At 40.9% G+C, this 16,023-nt stretch overlaps 1 protein-coding gene across 1 annotated transcript; it reads right to left on the reverse strand.

Moving 5' to 3' along the window:
• Window positions 1-1,069: 1,069 nt before the first annotated feature.
• On the reverse strand, window positions 1,070-15,885 carry PNO1 (partner of NOB1 homolog). Its single transcript, XM_034953291.3, has 7 exons — window positions 15,552-15,885; window positions 15,164-15,313; window positions 11,933-12,016; window positions 11,374-11,434; window positions 11,036-11,153; window positions 3,880-3,950; window positions 1,070-2,562 (listed from the first exon to the last, which is right to left on the reverse strand). The coding sequence occupies exons 1-7, from the start codon at window positions 15,756-15,758 to the stop codon at window positions 2,495-2,497; spliced, it is 759 nt and encodes a 252-aa protein (XP_034809182.1). The 5' UTR covers window positions 15,759-15,885; the 3' UTR covers window positions 1,070-2,494.
• Between the last annotated feature and the right edge of the window lie 138 nt (window positions 15,886-16,023).

Consider the following 16,023-nt stretch of genomic DNA (forward strand, 5'->3'; position numbering starts at 1 on the left):
CAATATAGAGTGACAAGCGCCATAGAAACAGGTAAGGTTGGAAGTATTAGATTTAGTGTCTTGGCCTTAGAGAAGGGTTTAATGAAGTTATTTGACCCAGGTTAAGATCAACTGCCAGTATGATAGTCAAATTTATTACCTCTATTCCTTCTTCATACTTTCCCATCCCAAGAATTATTAATTGGGTTCCCCTAACATTTTCTCTCCCTTTCAAAAGCCCCAAGTAGTACTACTACTACTACTACTACTACTACTACTACTACTGGGGAACAGGAGATACAAACGCTTAACTAAGCGGTGGGCGGGGGTGGGGAGGAGGTGAAAGCAACTCCTTAAACCAACGTTCAGCATTCCAAATTTTAGCAGCTGCCAGGGAAATATATTTGCTCTCTTTATTCGAAAGGGGAAGTAATTTGGATAATACCAAAACGTTATTTCCCTTTAATACAGATAACCCATATTTTCGCAGTTGAAATGATGCTTTTAACTTCCTGCCTCCTCCATTCCTTGAAAGTCGATTCAAAACATTTATGGTCACCTAGCAATGGTTCAATTCAGTCCAAGTGCTTGGAAAACCTGATTACAGGCATGGGCCCATTCCCCAGGAAAGTAAATGAAATAGTCACAATTTTGAATTTAACTTCCTGGGGAAAGGATGAAGGTAGGCAAGTACCTCTGAAAACCTGTTCAGACTCCAGAATAAAAAAGTCCCAAATCTTTTTCAAAAAGGTATGAGTAAAAGGATCTGATATCATTGTACACATCCTTGCTCCATGCTGCTGTTGCCAAAGGATAAAAAAATAATCTGAGGTGGGACATACTCAGCAATTTCCAGTTGGATTCCCAGTTGAGCATTTTGCAAAAAAAGCATTAATGAATGAAATTTTAAAAAATATCTAAGTATATCCAATCCCACATACTGTACAAACTAGCTTAGAACAGTGGGATATGTAACTGATACAAAGGAAACAAGCTTAACAATTTTTCTTTTAGTTCCTACATGAACTTTCTAATACTGCCATTACTGAAGTTTACATGTTTTCATCAAGGGTTTTAGAGATGCATAAGAGAAGTATCAAAGTTAAGTTTAATAAAGTAAGTTCCTTCCATTTTGTAATGTATAAAATAATACCATTTAAACAGGCAGAAACTAGCTAATCTGCATTTATAGAGCATAGTTTTTTGGGTGGGAAAAAAGCATTCTTTCATCATTTCACCTTTACTAGAAGAAACAGACTTATGATGGTTCTTACTATTATTTTTCAACTTTAGAATTATTCATTCAGTAGAAGCTGTATTTCAAGTACCCAACCATTCTGTTTTTCACTTTCAATGTAATCTTCAAAAATTACATGAGATATTCAACATACTTTATTATAAAATAGGCTTTGTATTAGACGATTTTGCCCAACTGTAGGCTAATATAGTGTTCGGAGCCCTTTTAAGGTAGGCTAAGCTATGATGTTTGACTTTTGGTATTTTCAACTCACAATGGGCTTATCTGGACCTAAACCCATCATAAGTTGAGAAGCATCTGTATACCCAACATTGGTTATGTATACTTTCATTAAATACTCATTTGAAAAATAAAGCTTTCTTCACATCAACCCTGTGATGTAGGTCTTTAATTTTTGAAACTGCAAAACAGGTTCCAAGATGAGCTCTTACTGATGTATATGGTATAATACGCTATGGCCAAAACCACTGCTTATGACCTCTCAAATATTCACACATCAAGGCCAGGCGCAGTGGCTTATGCCTGTAATCCCAGCACTTTGGGAGGCTGAGGCGGACGGATCCCTTGAGGCCAGGAGTTCAAGACCAGCCTGGTCAACATGGCGAAACCCCATCTCTACAAAAAATACAAAAAATTAGCCAGGCATGGTGGTGCACGCCTGTAGTCCCAGCTACTAGGGAGGCTGAAGCAGGAGGATCACTTGAACTCAGGAGGCAGAGGCTGCAGTGAGCTGAGATTGCACCACTGCACTCTAGCCTGGGTGACAAAGTGAGACCCCGTCTGCCAACAAACAAATATTCACACATCACCCAGTATTAAGGAAGGGTCATCATTCAGAGAGGTTTTTCTGAGATAATCTATTAAATTACCATTTATAAAGAAATGTTTATAAATTTGTATGAAGTTATAAATTTATAAATATAAAAGTATAAATCCATATAGAGCTGTTTAAAGAAGAAGTTTCCCTCTGAGAGGATTAGCCTATGCAATCTGCTACATGTGATTTCAGATAAATGATAAATTATACCTAATGTGTAAGTATAACAGAATCAATTTTTGATATTTAAATTATCCTAAAACCTGTTGAGTGTGAATACTCTTAAATCTTTCTTTTCTGTTTATGCTTCTGGCTGAGAATGGAAGAAGGGACGGAGGCTTCAAATGACTGAAATTGTTCAGATGGTTTCTTGTGACCGACTACTGTAAAGTATTTTTCACCAGAGTCCAAAGGCAAGATAAAAAGTCTCTGACTTGAAATCAGAATCGATCTGCTGATCTGCTAGCCACAGCTCGAATATTGCCATAAACCTTGGAAGGAGGATTTCCTGCAAAGGGGAAAAAAAAGTATATACACAAATAAACTCACATTTATAGCGCCTACAGTTGTCCCTCAGTGTCTAAGGAAGACTGGTTTCAGGACTCCCACAGACACCACAATCCTTGGATGCTCAAGTCTCTTATATAAAAAATATGCACATTAACTACCCACATCCTCCCATATACTTTAAATCATCTCTAGATTACTTATAATACCTAATACAATGCAAATGCTATGTAAATAGTACTGTATTGTTTTAAAATTTGTATTATTTTTAATTTGCCATTATTTTTATATATATTTTTTCGGTGTATCTGATCTGCCATTGGTTCGATCCGCAGATGTGGACCTTGCAGACAGAGGGCAGACTGTACATGAAAAAGGGTCTAGAACCCTAAAAAGAACAGAGACATTTTAATTGGAAATTACAAAAAAAAAAAAAAAAAAAAAAAAAAAAAACCTTAACAGAAATAATACCCAAATATTCTCCAAAAAATATTTTAAACTTCTAAGTGAAAGGCACTGAGTTGTTAAAATATTTCAAAAAGAAGCCAATCACTGAGGCCTGAGAACCAGAAAATCCCAATTTTCTGAGCAAGCCGCTAAGATCCTGCAACTTGCTGCAGGATCAAGAAAATGGGTTAAGTGGATCAATTAAATTGCCTGAAGCTGTTCAGCAGCTCTTCCTTTGTTGAACCTAAAATGTGATGTTCCCTGCTATTCTGGAATGGTTTTTCTCTGCACCTTATCAAGAAGGCAGCAAAGATTTAAGCAATATTACCCAATAAACACCTTCTCTTCTCTTGCAGACAAATGGAATCTAAGCAAAAGTATTTCTACTTCTGGCTGGGCGTGGTGGCTCACGCCTGTAATCCCAGCACTTTGGGAGGCTGAGGTGGACGGATCACAAGGTCAGGAGTTCGAGACCAGCCTGGCCAATATGGTGAAACCCCGTCTCTACTAAAAATGCAAAAATTAGCCAGGCAAGGTGGCGGGCGCCTTTAGTCTCAGCTACTCATGAGTCTGTGGCAGGAGAATCGCTTGAACTTGGGAGGCAGAGGTTGCAGGGAGGCAGAGGTTGCAGTGAGCCGAGATCGCACCACTGCACTCCAACCTAGGCGACACAGCGAGACTCTGGCTCAGAAAAAAAAAAAAAAAAAAAAAATTCTACTTCCTTCTCTAGGCCCACCTTTGCCAACTCCCAAGGGTTTCTACTTGCGATCTTTAATATTACCCTAAATCGCTTTGCAAATGTGGTTTTGACTTCCTCAATTAACTTCCTATCCCTCCCAGAGAAAACACCAAAGAAAGAAACTGCTATTACCCAAGATTAGGTTGCAAATGGCAGTTCTTGCCATCTTGATATTTTGGAAGGAGCCAAGGATGTGAACTTTCCTGAAAGAAATAAAATGAGACAAATTAGTGGCTGGTATGCAATGACTCACACCTGTAATCCCAGCACTTTGGAAGGCCAAGGCAGGTAAGATCATTTGTGGCCAGGAGTCTGAGACAAGCCTGGACAGCATAATGAGATGCCATCTCTACAAAAAAATTCAACAGTTAGCTGGGTGTAGTAGCACGTGCCTGTAGAGTGCAACATGCCAACCTGAGTGACAGACCAAAACCCTCTCTCTCAAAAAAAAAAAAAAAAAAAAAAAAAAAAAAAAGACATTGTAAACAAAAAAGCATTTCCTTACCTAAGTCCTGTACTCCAAAAATGCTGGAAAATCATGATATTTGAGTCAGATTCTTTAATGAGGGCAGTGGTTATGGCTGCACAACTCCATGAATATACTAAAAACCACTTTTTAAAAGGGTGAATTTTATGGTATATGAATTGTATCCCAATAAAAAATTATTAGAAAAGACAAAGAATTGTTTGAAAAAGAAAAATTTGTGAAGATTCTTGGTTAATGATGGCTCCCATCCTATGAGTGCTTTATGTGCCAGGGCTTTCTATGCATGCCCTCATTAATCCTCACATGACCTTCCTGTTTTACGGACGAGGAGAGAAGTTTATAAGAAATCAAAAAGCCTGCCCAAGACGACACACTGGCAGAGCTGGTTACTGAATACCCATAAATGCAATACTGTACTCAATTTCAACATAATTGGTTTTCAACTGCAAAGTTTCCTAAAGATTATCTAAATTTCTTCAGGGCTCTGAGGATCATTTAGACCCTTTTAATGGGCATCCTTTACTGAATGACAAAACTGACAAGATACAATTTTGCCTTTTTGAGTCCATCTTCCAAACTGTTTTCACTGTGCCCTGTACAAATCAGCTAAAGCTTCTGTATCTTCAACCCCTGTTAATATTCCCTTCACCTTCTGGCTTCAACTAAGGCCAGATCTCAAATGGTGGCCAGTTCTTCCTCCACAAACCAGGTACCTCTGGCCTGGGGGAGGAGCAGGTGTCTTCATGCCACATCCAGACCACATGCTCTCCCTCTTGCCTCCCTAAAAACCCTTTGGCTTTGGATCTGCTCTGAGGCCACATCACCCACCACCCTGCCTGGCTGCGGTCCTCAGCTGCCCCTGCAGATCACCTGTGAAGATGTTAGCTCTTGGCTCGCTGTCTTTCTCTTGCTATTCCCCATCACCATGCTCGATCATGTCAATACCCATGAAGATGATAATCCCAACATGCCAGCCTCTCAGGTCCTTGATATCCTTTATGCCAACATGGGGTCTTGTTTTCCACCTTACTCCAGCCTCTTCCATCCATGGTCACACCCTGGACTTGGTCATTACCAAAAACTGCAACCCCCCCAATAATTTCGATTTCAAACATCCAACTCTCCCTTCACCACTTTCTGTCATTCCAGCTCATATCAACACAAATAATCCTTCACCCCTACCCCAGGACCTCCCATCTATGGATCCTACTCACCTTCACTGCCCTTCGCCCCCTCACATCCCACCTCCCTTCCTCTGCTCACAATCATCCAATGACTTCCTATTCACTCCAAGTAAAAGCCAAAGTCCTTATGATGACCTCAGTGAGGCCCTATTATTTTTGACTCATCTATCACTCTCCGCTCTCTCCCTTTCATCCTTGGTCAAGCCTCCTCGCTCACTGCCAGATGTGCCCTCAACTCAAGATCTTTGTGCTTTCCCCTTCCTCTGTAATGCTCTTCCTCCAGACACCTGCAGATGAACAAAACAAACATTTACAAATGCTCCTTCCTCAAACTCCACTAAAATGACAGGAAAGATGTAAGCCCAAAAGGAAGAAGAGAGTAATAACAGTAGCAAAGTCCAAAAAGGTGGAAAGCAGATGGAGGAGATGGAACTGACTGTGCAGACCCAAGTCAACTGATGCCTAAATCAGCAGCGGGAATATCAAGAAGCAGAACTCTGGGAAAGAGACTCCAAGAGGCAGGCGACAGGGAACCCAGGATGATGGCTGTGCAGCCAGAATGCAGGCAGAAAGCGTGGGGGCGTTTTTGGAACAGACATCTCCAGCAGAGATTTCTCAAATATTAGATGCATTCGAATACATCAAGAGGAGATACAGACAACGTATAGCTTCTTACTGAATTAGTACGATGAAAATGAAGAAAGGACATAGACACATAAGAGTTACTTCCTCAAGTGAAAACAATGCTGCAAAAGAAAGATAAGGCAGTCACAGTATTTCACCTGGCTCAGCTATAAGTACACTGAGCACTGATTTCTGTTTTCAGGTAATACTGAACACGAATCTAACAAAAACCGCAAGGGGACCATCAGGAGGACAGAGAAGAATAAATCGGAGTGTCAGAAAGGCTGAGTGTGTGCAGTGGAAGTAAGGGGGTGAAAGACAGCTAAATCTTCATCTTTGATGGTAGAAAGTCAATAGTGAATCTGAAAAATAAGAGGCTGTATATGAACAAAATATCTGGAAATACAGAGACAAATACTTTTTTAAGATAAGCTAAAAGAGTTGAAATTGGTTCCCCTGAAAAGGGTGAAATGGAGGTAGGCAGTAGAAATTTTTGGCTTTTTTTTTTTTTTGAGACGGAGTCTTGCTCTGTCCCCCAGGCTGGAGTGCAGTGGCGCAATCTTGGCTCACTGCAAGCTCCACCTCTCGGATTCTCGCCATTCTCCTGCCTCAGCCTCCAGAACAGGTAGTCATAAAGACCTTTAAGGTTCATTACACACACTACTCTATGGAAAATAGTGTCAATGCTATGGAAGAGAACTCGATGGAAAGAACATCATAAAAGTCTGGAAGGACCATGCCATTGAAGACACTGTCATTATTATGGAAAAAGCTGTGAAAGCCTCATGCCTGCAACTATAAATTCCTGCTGGAGAAAACCATGTCCAGAGGTTTTGCATGACAGTACAGGATTTACGACAGAGCCAAACAAGAAATCATGAAAGAGACTGTGGATATGGCCAAAAGTGAGGGGTGAAGGGTTTCAAGATATGGATCACGGAGAAATCAAGAGCTAACAGACACTATGCCAGAGGAATTAACAGAAGACGACTTGATGGAGGTGAGTGCTTCTGAAGCAGTGCCGGGTAATGAGGAAGATGATGTAGAAGCAGCAGTGTCAGAAAACAAGGTGACATTAGACAATTTGGCAGAAGGTTTCTGATTATTCAAGATGCTTTTGACATCTTTTATGACAGACCCTTTTATGATGTGGGCACTGAAACTAAAAACTGTGGAAGAGGATTGGTACCCTACAGAAACATTTTTAGAGAAGTGAAAGGGCAAAAAAGTCAGAAATTACAATGTATTTCTGTAAAGTTCCAGAGTATGCTTGCCTCTCCTGCCTCGCCTTCCACATCTTCCTCCTCTGCCACCCATGAGACAGCAAGATTAACCCCTCTTCCTCGTCTTCCTTAGCTTATTCACCATGAAGACCTTTATGATGACCCACTTCCACTTAATGAAGAGTAGACAGATTTTCTCTTCCTTACAATTTTCTTAATAACATTTTCTTTTCTCTAGCTTACTTTATGAAAGAGTACAGTATATAATACATATAACATACAAAATATGTGTTTATCAACTGTTTGTTATTGGTATAGCTTCCAGCCAAAAGCAGGAGTAGTTAAGTTTTGGGAGAGTCAAGTCATACATACATGGATTTTCAACCATGTTAGGGGTTCAGCATCCCTAATCCCTGCAATATTCAAGGGTCAACAGTATACCTGTGCAATGAAATAGTACTTGCCAATAAAAAGGAACTACTGATACACCCAACAAAATGGAGAAATCCAAAATAACATGCTAATTAAGAGAAGTCATACACCAAAGCCTACATACTGTGTATTTCCATTTATATGAATTTCTAGAAAATGCAAAATAAGAGTGACAGAAACTAGAGCAATGGTTGTCCCAGAAAAGGGTGGGGGCAGGCAACTGACCATAAAGATGCACGAGGGAACTTTCAGGGTAAGAGAACTGTATGAGTGTCATGGGACTACAATATACATTTGCCAAAAACTCATTGAATGGGATACTTAAAACAGTAGAATTTTATTGTATGTAAATTATGCCACAATAAACTTCTAAAACATTGGTTTAACTAGTAAATTTTAGGTTAACACTTATAAATATACTTATAAATTTACCAGTAATAAACTTAATGACAGACTATATAATTTCATTGGCAAATCAGTTACAGTTTTAGATTTCTAAATTCTTTTTTTTTTTTTTTGAGACAGAGTCTCACTGTCGCCCAGGCTGGTTTCGAATTCCTGACCTCAGGTGATCCACCCGCCTTAGCCTCCCAAAGTGCTGAAATTACAGGTGTGAGGCACCACGCCCAGCCGTTTTTTTTTTTTTTTTTTTTTTTGAGATGGAGTCTCACTCTGTCGCCCAGGCTGGAATGCAGTGGTGCAATCTTGACTCACTGCAGTCTCCGCCTCCCAGGTTCAAGCAATTCTCCTGCCTCAGTCTCCCAAGTAACTGGGATAACAGGCATGTGCCACCACACCCAGCTAGTTTTTTTAGTAGAGACTGGGTTTCACCATGTTGGCCAGGCTGGTTTTGAACCCCTGACCTCAGGTGATCCGCCCACCTCGGCCTCCCAAAGTGCTAGGATTACAGGTGTGAGCCACCGTGCCGGGCCATGGATTTCTAAATTCGTGAAAGCTTTCAGGGCTACTCAGCCAGTCCATGACTTAATGATGATTTAACTGAAGATTTTTTTTTGACTTTATAATTGCGCCAAAGTGATACACACTCAGAATGCTCTTCAGTTTTCAAAGAGAAGTATCCTATGATATCAAATGAAGTATCAAATGAACTTCTGACTTATGAGATCTTTAATTTACAACAGGTTTATCTGGACGTAACCCCACCATACGTTGAGGAACATCTGTATATGGATTTTAAATTAATTAATTTTTTATTTTTTGGATACAAGGTTTCACTCTGTCACCCAGGCTAGAGTGCAGTGGTGCCATCATGGTTCACTGTGGTCTTGACATCCTTGGTTCAAGCAATCCTCCCACCTGAGCCTCCTGAGCAGCTAGGGCTACAGGTGTGCACAATCATGCCTAATTTTTATATTTTTTGTAGAGATGGAGATCCCTATGTTGCCCAGGCTGGTCTTGAACTTCGGGGCTCAAGCATTCCTTCCTCCCACCTTGGCCTCCCAAAGTGCTGGGATTATGGGCATGATCCACTGAGCCCAGACTATATGTGGTATTTTTATTTTTATTTTGTTAGAGTCTCACTCTGTCGCCCAGGGTTGAGTACAGTGGCATGATCGTGGTTCCCTGCAGCTTCAACCTTCTGGGCTCACGTGATCCTCCCACTTCGGCCTCCCAAGTAACTGGGACTACAGGTGTGGGCCGCCACACCCGGCTAATTTTTGTATTTTTTTGTAGAGAAGGGGTTTCACTATGTTGCCCAGGCTAGTCTCAGACTCCTGAGATCACGCCATCCACCTGCCTCAGCTTTCCAAAGTGCTGGGATTACAGATGTGAGCCACCATGCTTGGCCATATTTTTAAATGTGGTGTGCATTTGCACATTTCCAGTTCAAAATAGCTTCTCCCAAGGCTCCATATTTCTGACTCTAGGCTCAATCCATAAAAGATCAAACAATATAATTATATGCCTGGCTTCAGGTAAAGAGGGCCACCAACACAGTAGTATAGTTATCCTTAAAGTGTAAAGAATGTACAAAATTTAGGTTCTATATAATGAAGAGTCCTTCAGTATGGAGCAAAATTGAGATATTAAATGAAATTATTTCAGAATTTAGTCACAGGCAGAACCCTCCTCCTCTCAGTCAACTGTTCAGTTTCCCAACTTCATGGCATTATATAATCTCTGAGCCATCTGCCAGTAAGATCCCCAGCCTGGGCAGCTTCAACCTCAGACAGGGGCAATCCCAGCTTCACTTCTGGCACCTTTATTTTAAGCCCCTATCATCTTATTTATGTTTACATATAACTGCTCTCTAGTTTTGCCTAATGTACGATATTCCCCTCCTTTTATAAAAGGCCTTAACATATATATGTATATATATAAAGTAGATATATACTTCTAAAGACTCACAAGGGCATCTGAAATAGTGATTGCTTGTTCTCCCCTAGTGATTTAATAGATTCCCTTGAGTATGTATGTATGTATGTATGTATGTATGTATTTATTTATTTGAGACAGAGTCTCACTCTGTCGCCCAGGCTGGAGTGCAGTGGCATGATCTCGGCTCACTGCAACCTCCTCCTCCTAGGTTCAAGTGATTCTCCTGCCTCAGCCTCCCGAGTAGGTGGGACTAAAGGCGCATGCCACATGCCCGGCTAATTTTTGTATTTTTAGTAGAGACAGGGTTTCACCATGTTGGCCAGACTGGTCTCGAACTCCTGACCTCAGGTGATCCGCCCGCCTCAGCCTCCCAAAGTGCTGGGATTGCAGGCGTGAGCCACTGTGCCCAACCCGAGATATTATTTAAATCTTCACCTGTAATAATTTCTTTTAATAGCATTTCCTCATTGTTAAATGAGAAAAGAATATATAATTTCTTAAATTTTCTCAACTTAAGCCTCTTTCAAAGTTGCTGACCATCTATTCACCCAAAAGTATACAGATGATTCCCAACTTAAGATGGTTCGAACTGGGATTTTTCAACTTTACAAGGGTGCAAAGGTGATACACATTCAGAATGCTCTACTTCAAATACACATACAACCATTCTGTTTTTCATTTTTAGTACAGTATTCAATATTCAACACTCTGTCATAAAGTAGAATTTGTGTCGGATGACTTTGCCCAACTGCAGGCTAATGTGTGTTCTGACCATGTTTATGATAGGCTACGCTAAGCTATAATGTTCCATAAGTCAGGCATATTAAATGCATTTTAGACTTATGATATTTTCAATTTATGATGGATTTATGAGGAGCATCTGCACTGACAAAGATTTAGCAGCAACATTATGCATAAAATACAACTGTTATGACTTTCTTAAAACAAAAGATCAAATATAAATTATGACAATAATTTTCTCAAGATCAGATACTTACACATCAGCCAAAACTATCCTTGTCCGTGTCACATTCTCTATGGTGAATTTGGTTTTTCCTCCTTTGCCAGCGATTCTTCCTATTGCCCTGGATAGATGGTCTCCCTTTAGGGGTTTAACTAAACAAGAAAAGCAAGATCTCAGGAGGCAAGCCATTCTAGTGTACCACCCATTCCACATAAAGTTTAATCATAAACTAAATTTCTCTAAAGGACACAAAGTGTATATATATATATATAAGTTGCTAAAAATACAGCTCAATTGATGCTATTAGAAAACTGAGAGTCACATCACAATACAAAGTCAGCGACACAAGAGCACAGACCAACACACACTCACCATCTGTAATTTCAAAAGACTCTAAGAAGAGGTCATCCAACCTGATGAGAGCAAGTGCATCCTATAATATAAAAACAAACACCGTGAAGCCCCTTCCATTTGCATACCTGAAAAAGAGTAAAGTGCAAAGCACTATGGAACTAAAATCCACAAACTCTAGAGCTAGAAAGCTTTTTTTTTTCCTTGGAGACAGAGTCTTACGCTGTTGCCCAGGCTGGAGTGCAGTGGCGTGATCTTGGCTCACTGCAATCTCTGCTTCCCTGGTTCAAGTGATTCTCCCACCTCAGCCTCCCAAGTAGCTGGGACTGCAGGCATGCACCACCACATCCAGCTAATTTTTTTGTATTTTTAGTAGAGATGGAGAGTATCGCCATGTTGGCCAGGATTATTTTGAACTCCTGGCCTCAAGTGATCCACCTGCCTCAGCCTCCCAGAGTGCTGAGATTACAGGTGTGAGCCACTGTGCCTGGCCTTTTTTTTTTTTAAATGCCTAATCCATTGAAATGTTCACATTGAATATTTTTAAAGTCCCCATTTTAGATATCATGGAATTACTCACCTCCACCTGAAAGCCGAGAATAAAAGCTTTCACAAAATCAGCTGCTTTTGTCAGAGCACTAACATCCTTGGTTTCTTTACAAGTCTGTTAAAAAACAAAAAAGGGTACAAAATACCGTTGAGAATCAAACAGAAAATGTCCTAACAAAATACTAGAAATGTCCTTTCCCATTATTGGAGAATTTCCTTCACCACCACCTTTCCCTAATATATTCTGTATGACACAGGTTCTGGTCAGATAAGTGCTGTACTTTATTTGCAAAACAAAACGTTCTCAGCTCCAAAGCTTGGCTGTTCCACCCAAAGAGTGTCAAATAACTAACCGCACTATATGATCAGATTTTGGGGTTAACAGCAAGACTCCTCTGGCACAACCCAATCTCTCGCATTCTGAAGAACCTCTACCTTCTGTCCATCCCTTCAATGCCCAATGTCCTCTTCTCTTCTCTCTCAAGGCAGTCTTCCCTGGGATTCCTGACTTAATCTTCTTAGTTATCATTTATATGCTGATGTTTCTTAAACCAACAGCTCCAGGCCTAACTACCTGCATGCACTGATTGGGGAAATAAAGAATGAATGAAGCACTGAACCTGTCCTCAAAGTTTATTTGAGAAATGCAGAAATAACTGTTATTCATAAAAAGCCTACCACTGTAAATAACACATACTATAAATAACATGCTTTACACACCATAACTCTAACCTTCACAACAACTTTGAATGTTAAGTGATACGACTACCTTCGTATGTGAGGAAACTAAAGTACTAAAAAGCAAAAAAGGTAAGATTTAAACACAGGTCTGATTTCAAAACTGTTATTTCCACTGTCCCATGCACATTCACAGTCTAGTTGAAGAGATCACGTATTCAACAAATGTAAAACCATATGGGCTTGTGTAATGGGAGAGTCCCCAGAGCTTTCCCATTTAAAACTAGACCCTAGTTCCAATCCTATATGTGACCTTAGACAAGTCCCATAGATACTTTAGGTCTTGAGTTTTCTCATCAGTAAAATGAGGAGGTCAGAGTAGAAGATCCTGAGTGTTCCCTACTAGTATAATAGAAAATTTCCCTTATTAGACTGATGACTGTGGCCAAGTTTCCTCACATCTTTAAGATGGGAATATCCTGAAGACTAAATGATGTAGAGCATGGTGTAATACCACTGTGTGTCTGGTATATGGCAGCATCAACAAATGTTAGTGGAATCCAAAGTGATTATCCTGCAATAAATAGGACAATAAAGCACATGAAAAGTTTAGGCACTGAAGATATGACTGAAAAATGGACATACCATAACAGAGAAAGAACTTGAGCTAGACCCGGAAAGATACTGGAACTGAAGTATAAAGAGAAAGGAGTAGGGAGGAGAGGACCTCTTTCAAAGGCCAAAGCCACCAAAAAGTATGGACATAAACAAACTTTATGATCCGTAAGAGACAAACTTGTGACTGAGTCTCCTACTTGAAAAGCAAGTTAAGTCCAAAACTTTTTCCTTTAGAAATGTTGAAGATGCTCACGCCTGTAATCCCAGCACTTTGGGAGGCCGAGGCGGGTAGATCATGAGGTCAGGAGATCAAGACCATCCTGGCTAACACGGTGAAACCCTGTCTCTACTAAAAAATACAAAAAATTAGCCGGGCGTGGTGGTGGGTGCCTGTAGTCCCAGCTACTCAGGAGGCTGAGGCAGGAGAATGGCATGAATCCGGGAGGCGGAGCTTGCAGTGAACCGAGATCGCGACACTGCACTCCAGCCTGGGCAACAGAGCAAGACTCTATCTCAAAAAAAAAAAAAAAAAAAAAAATTTTTTTGTTTTTTGAAGATGCCAGGATGTCATAAAAGCATTGTGATCTGGGAAAATTAATCTGGCACTGGCAGATGGATGAGTGGAGAAAGGAGAGACGTCAAACAATGAAGCAAGGGAAACCTACAACGAAACCACTCCTTGGCAGGAAACCATAAAAGCCTGAATGAGAGAATGGCAACAGGGACAAAGAGGAGTTACTCTATCATGTTCTATGATATTTTACACTTTATCAACTATTTAGAATAGTGCCTTTCTTTGTTCCATTATTATATTCCATTAACAGAGATGAGACTATACCAGTCCGGATGATGGTAAAAGAATCCTTAAAAAGGAAAATATAATTAATTTCGGTTATCGATTCTGGTATGAAATTGGCACCCAGAAAAGAAAGCCCAAAGTAAATTTAAATGTCTAATTCCCGGATTGATAGCACAGAATTTAAAATATATACATAGGCTCGGTGGGGCAGCTCACGCCTGTAATCCCAGCACTTTGGGAGGCCGAGATGTGCAGATCACCTGAGGTCAGGAGTTCGAGACTAGCCTGGCCAACATGTTAAAACCCAGTCTCTACTAAAAATACAAAAATTAGCCAGGTTTGGTGGCGGGCACCTGTTAACAGTAAGCCGAGATCATGCCACTCACTCCAGCCTGGGTGAAAGAGCAAAATAAAAACATATATATACACACACACACACACATATATATGCATGTTTCTTATCAAAATAATACATTTTTTAATCAAAAGAGCACCATTAAAACACAGTCATGCACTGCATAATGACATTTTGATCAGTGACCAACCGCTCATACCATGGTGGTCTCATAACAGTATAATGGAGAATATACAGAAACCTGATATATGGCACTGGATACCGGCAATGCAGATCAAGTAGATGAAATGACTGATATTCAGTAATGGTGCTGGGACATTTGGTTTTCCATATGAAAAAAATATATAAACAAATATACACATACCATCTAGGTTTGTGTAAGTACACTCTATAATATTCGCACAAGGACTAAGTCATCTGACAAAACATATCCCAGAACATATTCCCGACGCTGACTGTATATACTTCTTGTAAAGCAGCAAGTGCTTATATTCATTATTTACCTGCTTCTGTTTATGATAATCTCTTTACTCGACCTTTTCTCAATTTGACATAGAACATTATAAAAGATACACAGAAGAAGAGCCAGTATTTTGGTGTGATCTCAGAACTAACTTACAAATTCAATTAATATTTGTATCGAATGCAGATTTTTAAGGCATTTGGGAAGTTCAAACTCAATACGGTAAATTTTTAAACTGGACAAAAACCATACAACAGAAAAGTCCCATTAAGTAAAGCCTATTCATGCCTTTTCATCTCTGTAGGAGAGAAAGCCTGGTGTATTGGGAAATGGTTGAGATTTTCCTTACCCTGATTTCTACATTCCTTGATTTCAAGTTAAAGCGTATCTGAAGTCCCAAATGTTCCACAATAGGAGTAAATATCTTCATCCAGTTTTCTTTCAATGGTGTGTATCTGTTAGCTGGGACTGGAATTTTCCTTGTTTCTTCTTTCCCACTCTGTAAATAAAAGAACACACAACTCAGAAGGCTATGGAGGGACGGTGATGGAGTTTAAAATGACATCTGATCCACAAAGGGCCTCCTTTAACTGAACTAGTTACACTTCAAAGAATCACTTCTCTCTGAGCATCACGGCAGAACAGCCCCACCGCAGCTTCAACATTCTCCAGAGGCCATCGGCTTGATCCGCGTCTGGCCTTTGCCTCGTTGCTGTCCTAGGGTCCCGGCCACATACCAGGAGCCCGTCCCCACAGAGGGGTGGGAAGACGGGCCTCTTCGCCGGCCTGGCCTCCTCTGTGTCCATGCGGCCCGCATCTCCGCCCTCTCCCGCTGCGGACAGCTGTTCAGCCTGTCGTTTCTTCGCCCGTCGGCCACCCTTGCGGGTGACCTGGGTAAAGCCCTCCTCTGCCCCGGCGCTCTGCGCTTCCATTTCGGATTCCATCCCCGGGAATCTTAAGGCGCTGCCGGCTGAAACACGTGCGCAGCTGCACCACGCAGAAGCCAGCCTCAGCCAACCACCCCTGCAGCTCCGCCCCTTTCCTAAAACGTCACAGGCCGGGGACCTGCAGGATTTGGGGCCGGGGGCGGGGGGAAACGGGGTTAGGCTGTCCTAAGATATGCCTGATGCTCTTGGGCTCACTCCAGCCGCGCAACTCCCAGCCCAAGTATTTTGTAATCCCTAGTATGTATGTGTGCGAAAGGCAGTG

This window comes from Pan paniscus, chromosome 12 (genome assembly GCF_029289425.2).
Source record: "Pan paniscus chromosome 12, NHGRI_mPanPan1-v2.0_pri, whole genome shotgun sequence".
Lineage (NCBI taxonomy): Eukaryota > Metazoa > Chordata > Mammalia > Primates > Hominidae > Pan > Pan paniscus.

What these genes read in the sequence shown, in the direction of transcription:
- PNO1 (XM_034953291.3), bottom strand. Translation starts at nt 15,758, where the DNA reads ATGGAATCCGAAATGGAAGCGCAGAGCGCCGGGGCAGAGGAGGGCTTT. An exon ending in TCTGTGGGGACGGGCTCCTG is followed by an intron (nt 15,314 to 15,551) that starts GTATGTGGCCGG and finishes TTTTATTTACAG; the next exon opens with AGTGGGAAAGAAGAAACAAG. An exon ending in GTCTTTTGAAATTACAGATG is followed by an intron (nt 11,154 to 11,373) that starts GTGAGTGTGTGT and finishes TTTCTTGTTTAG; the next exon opens with TTAAACCCCTAAAGGGAGAC.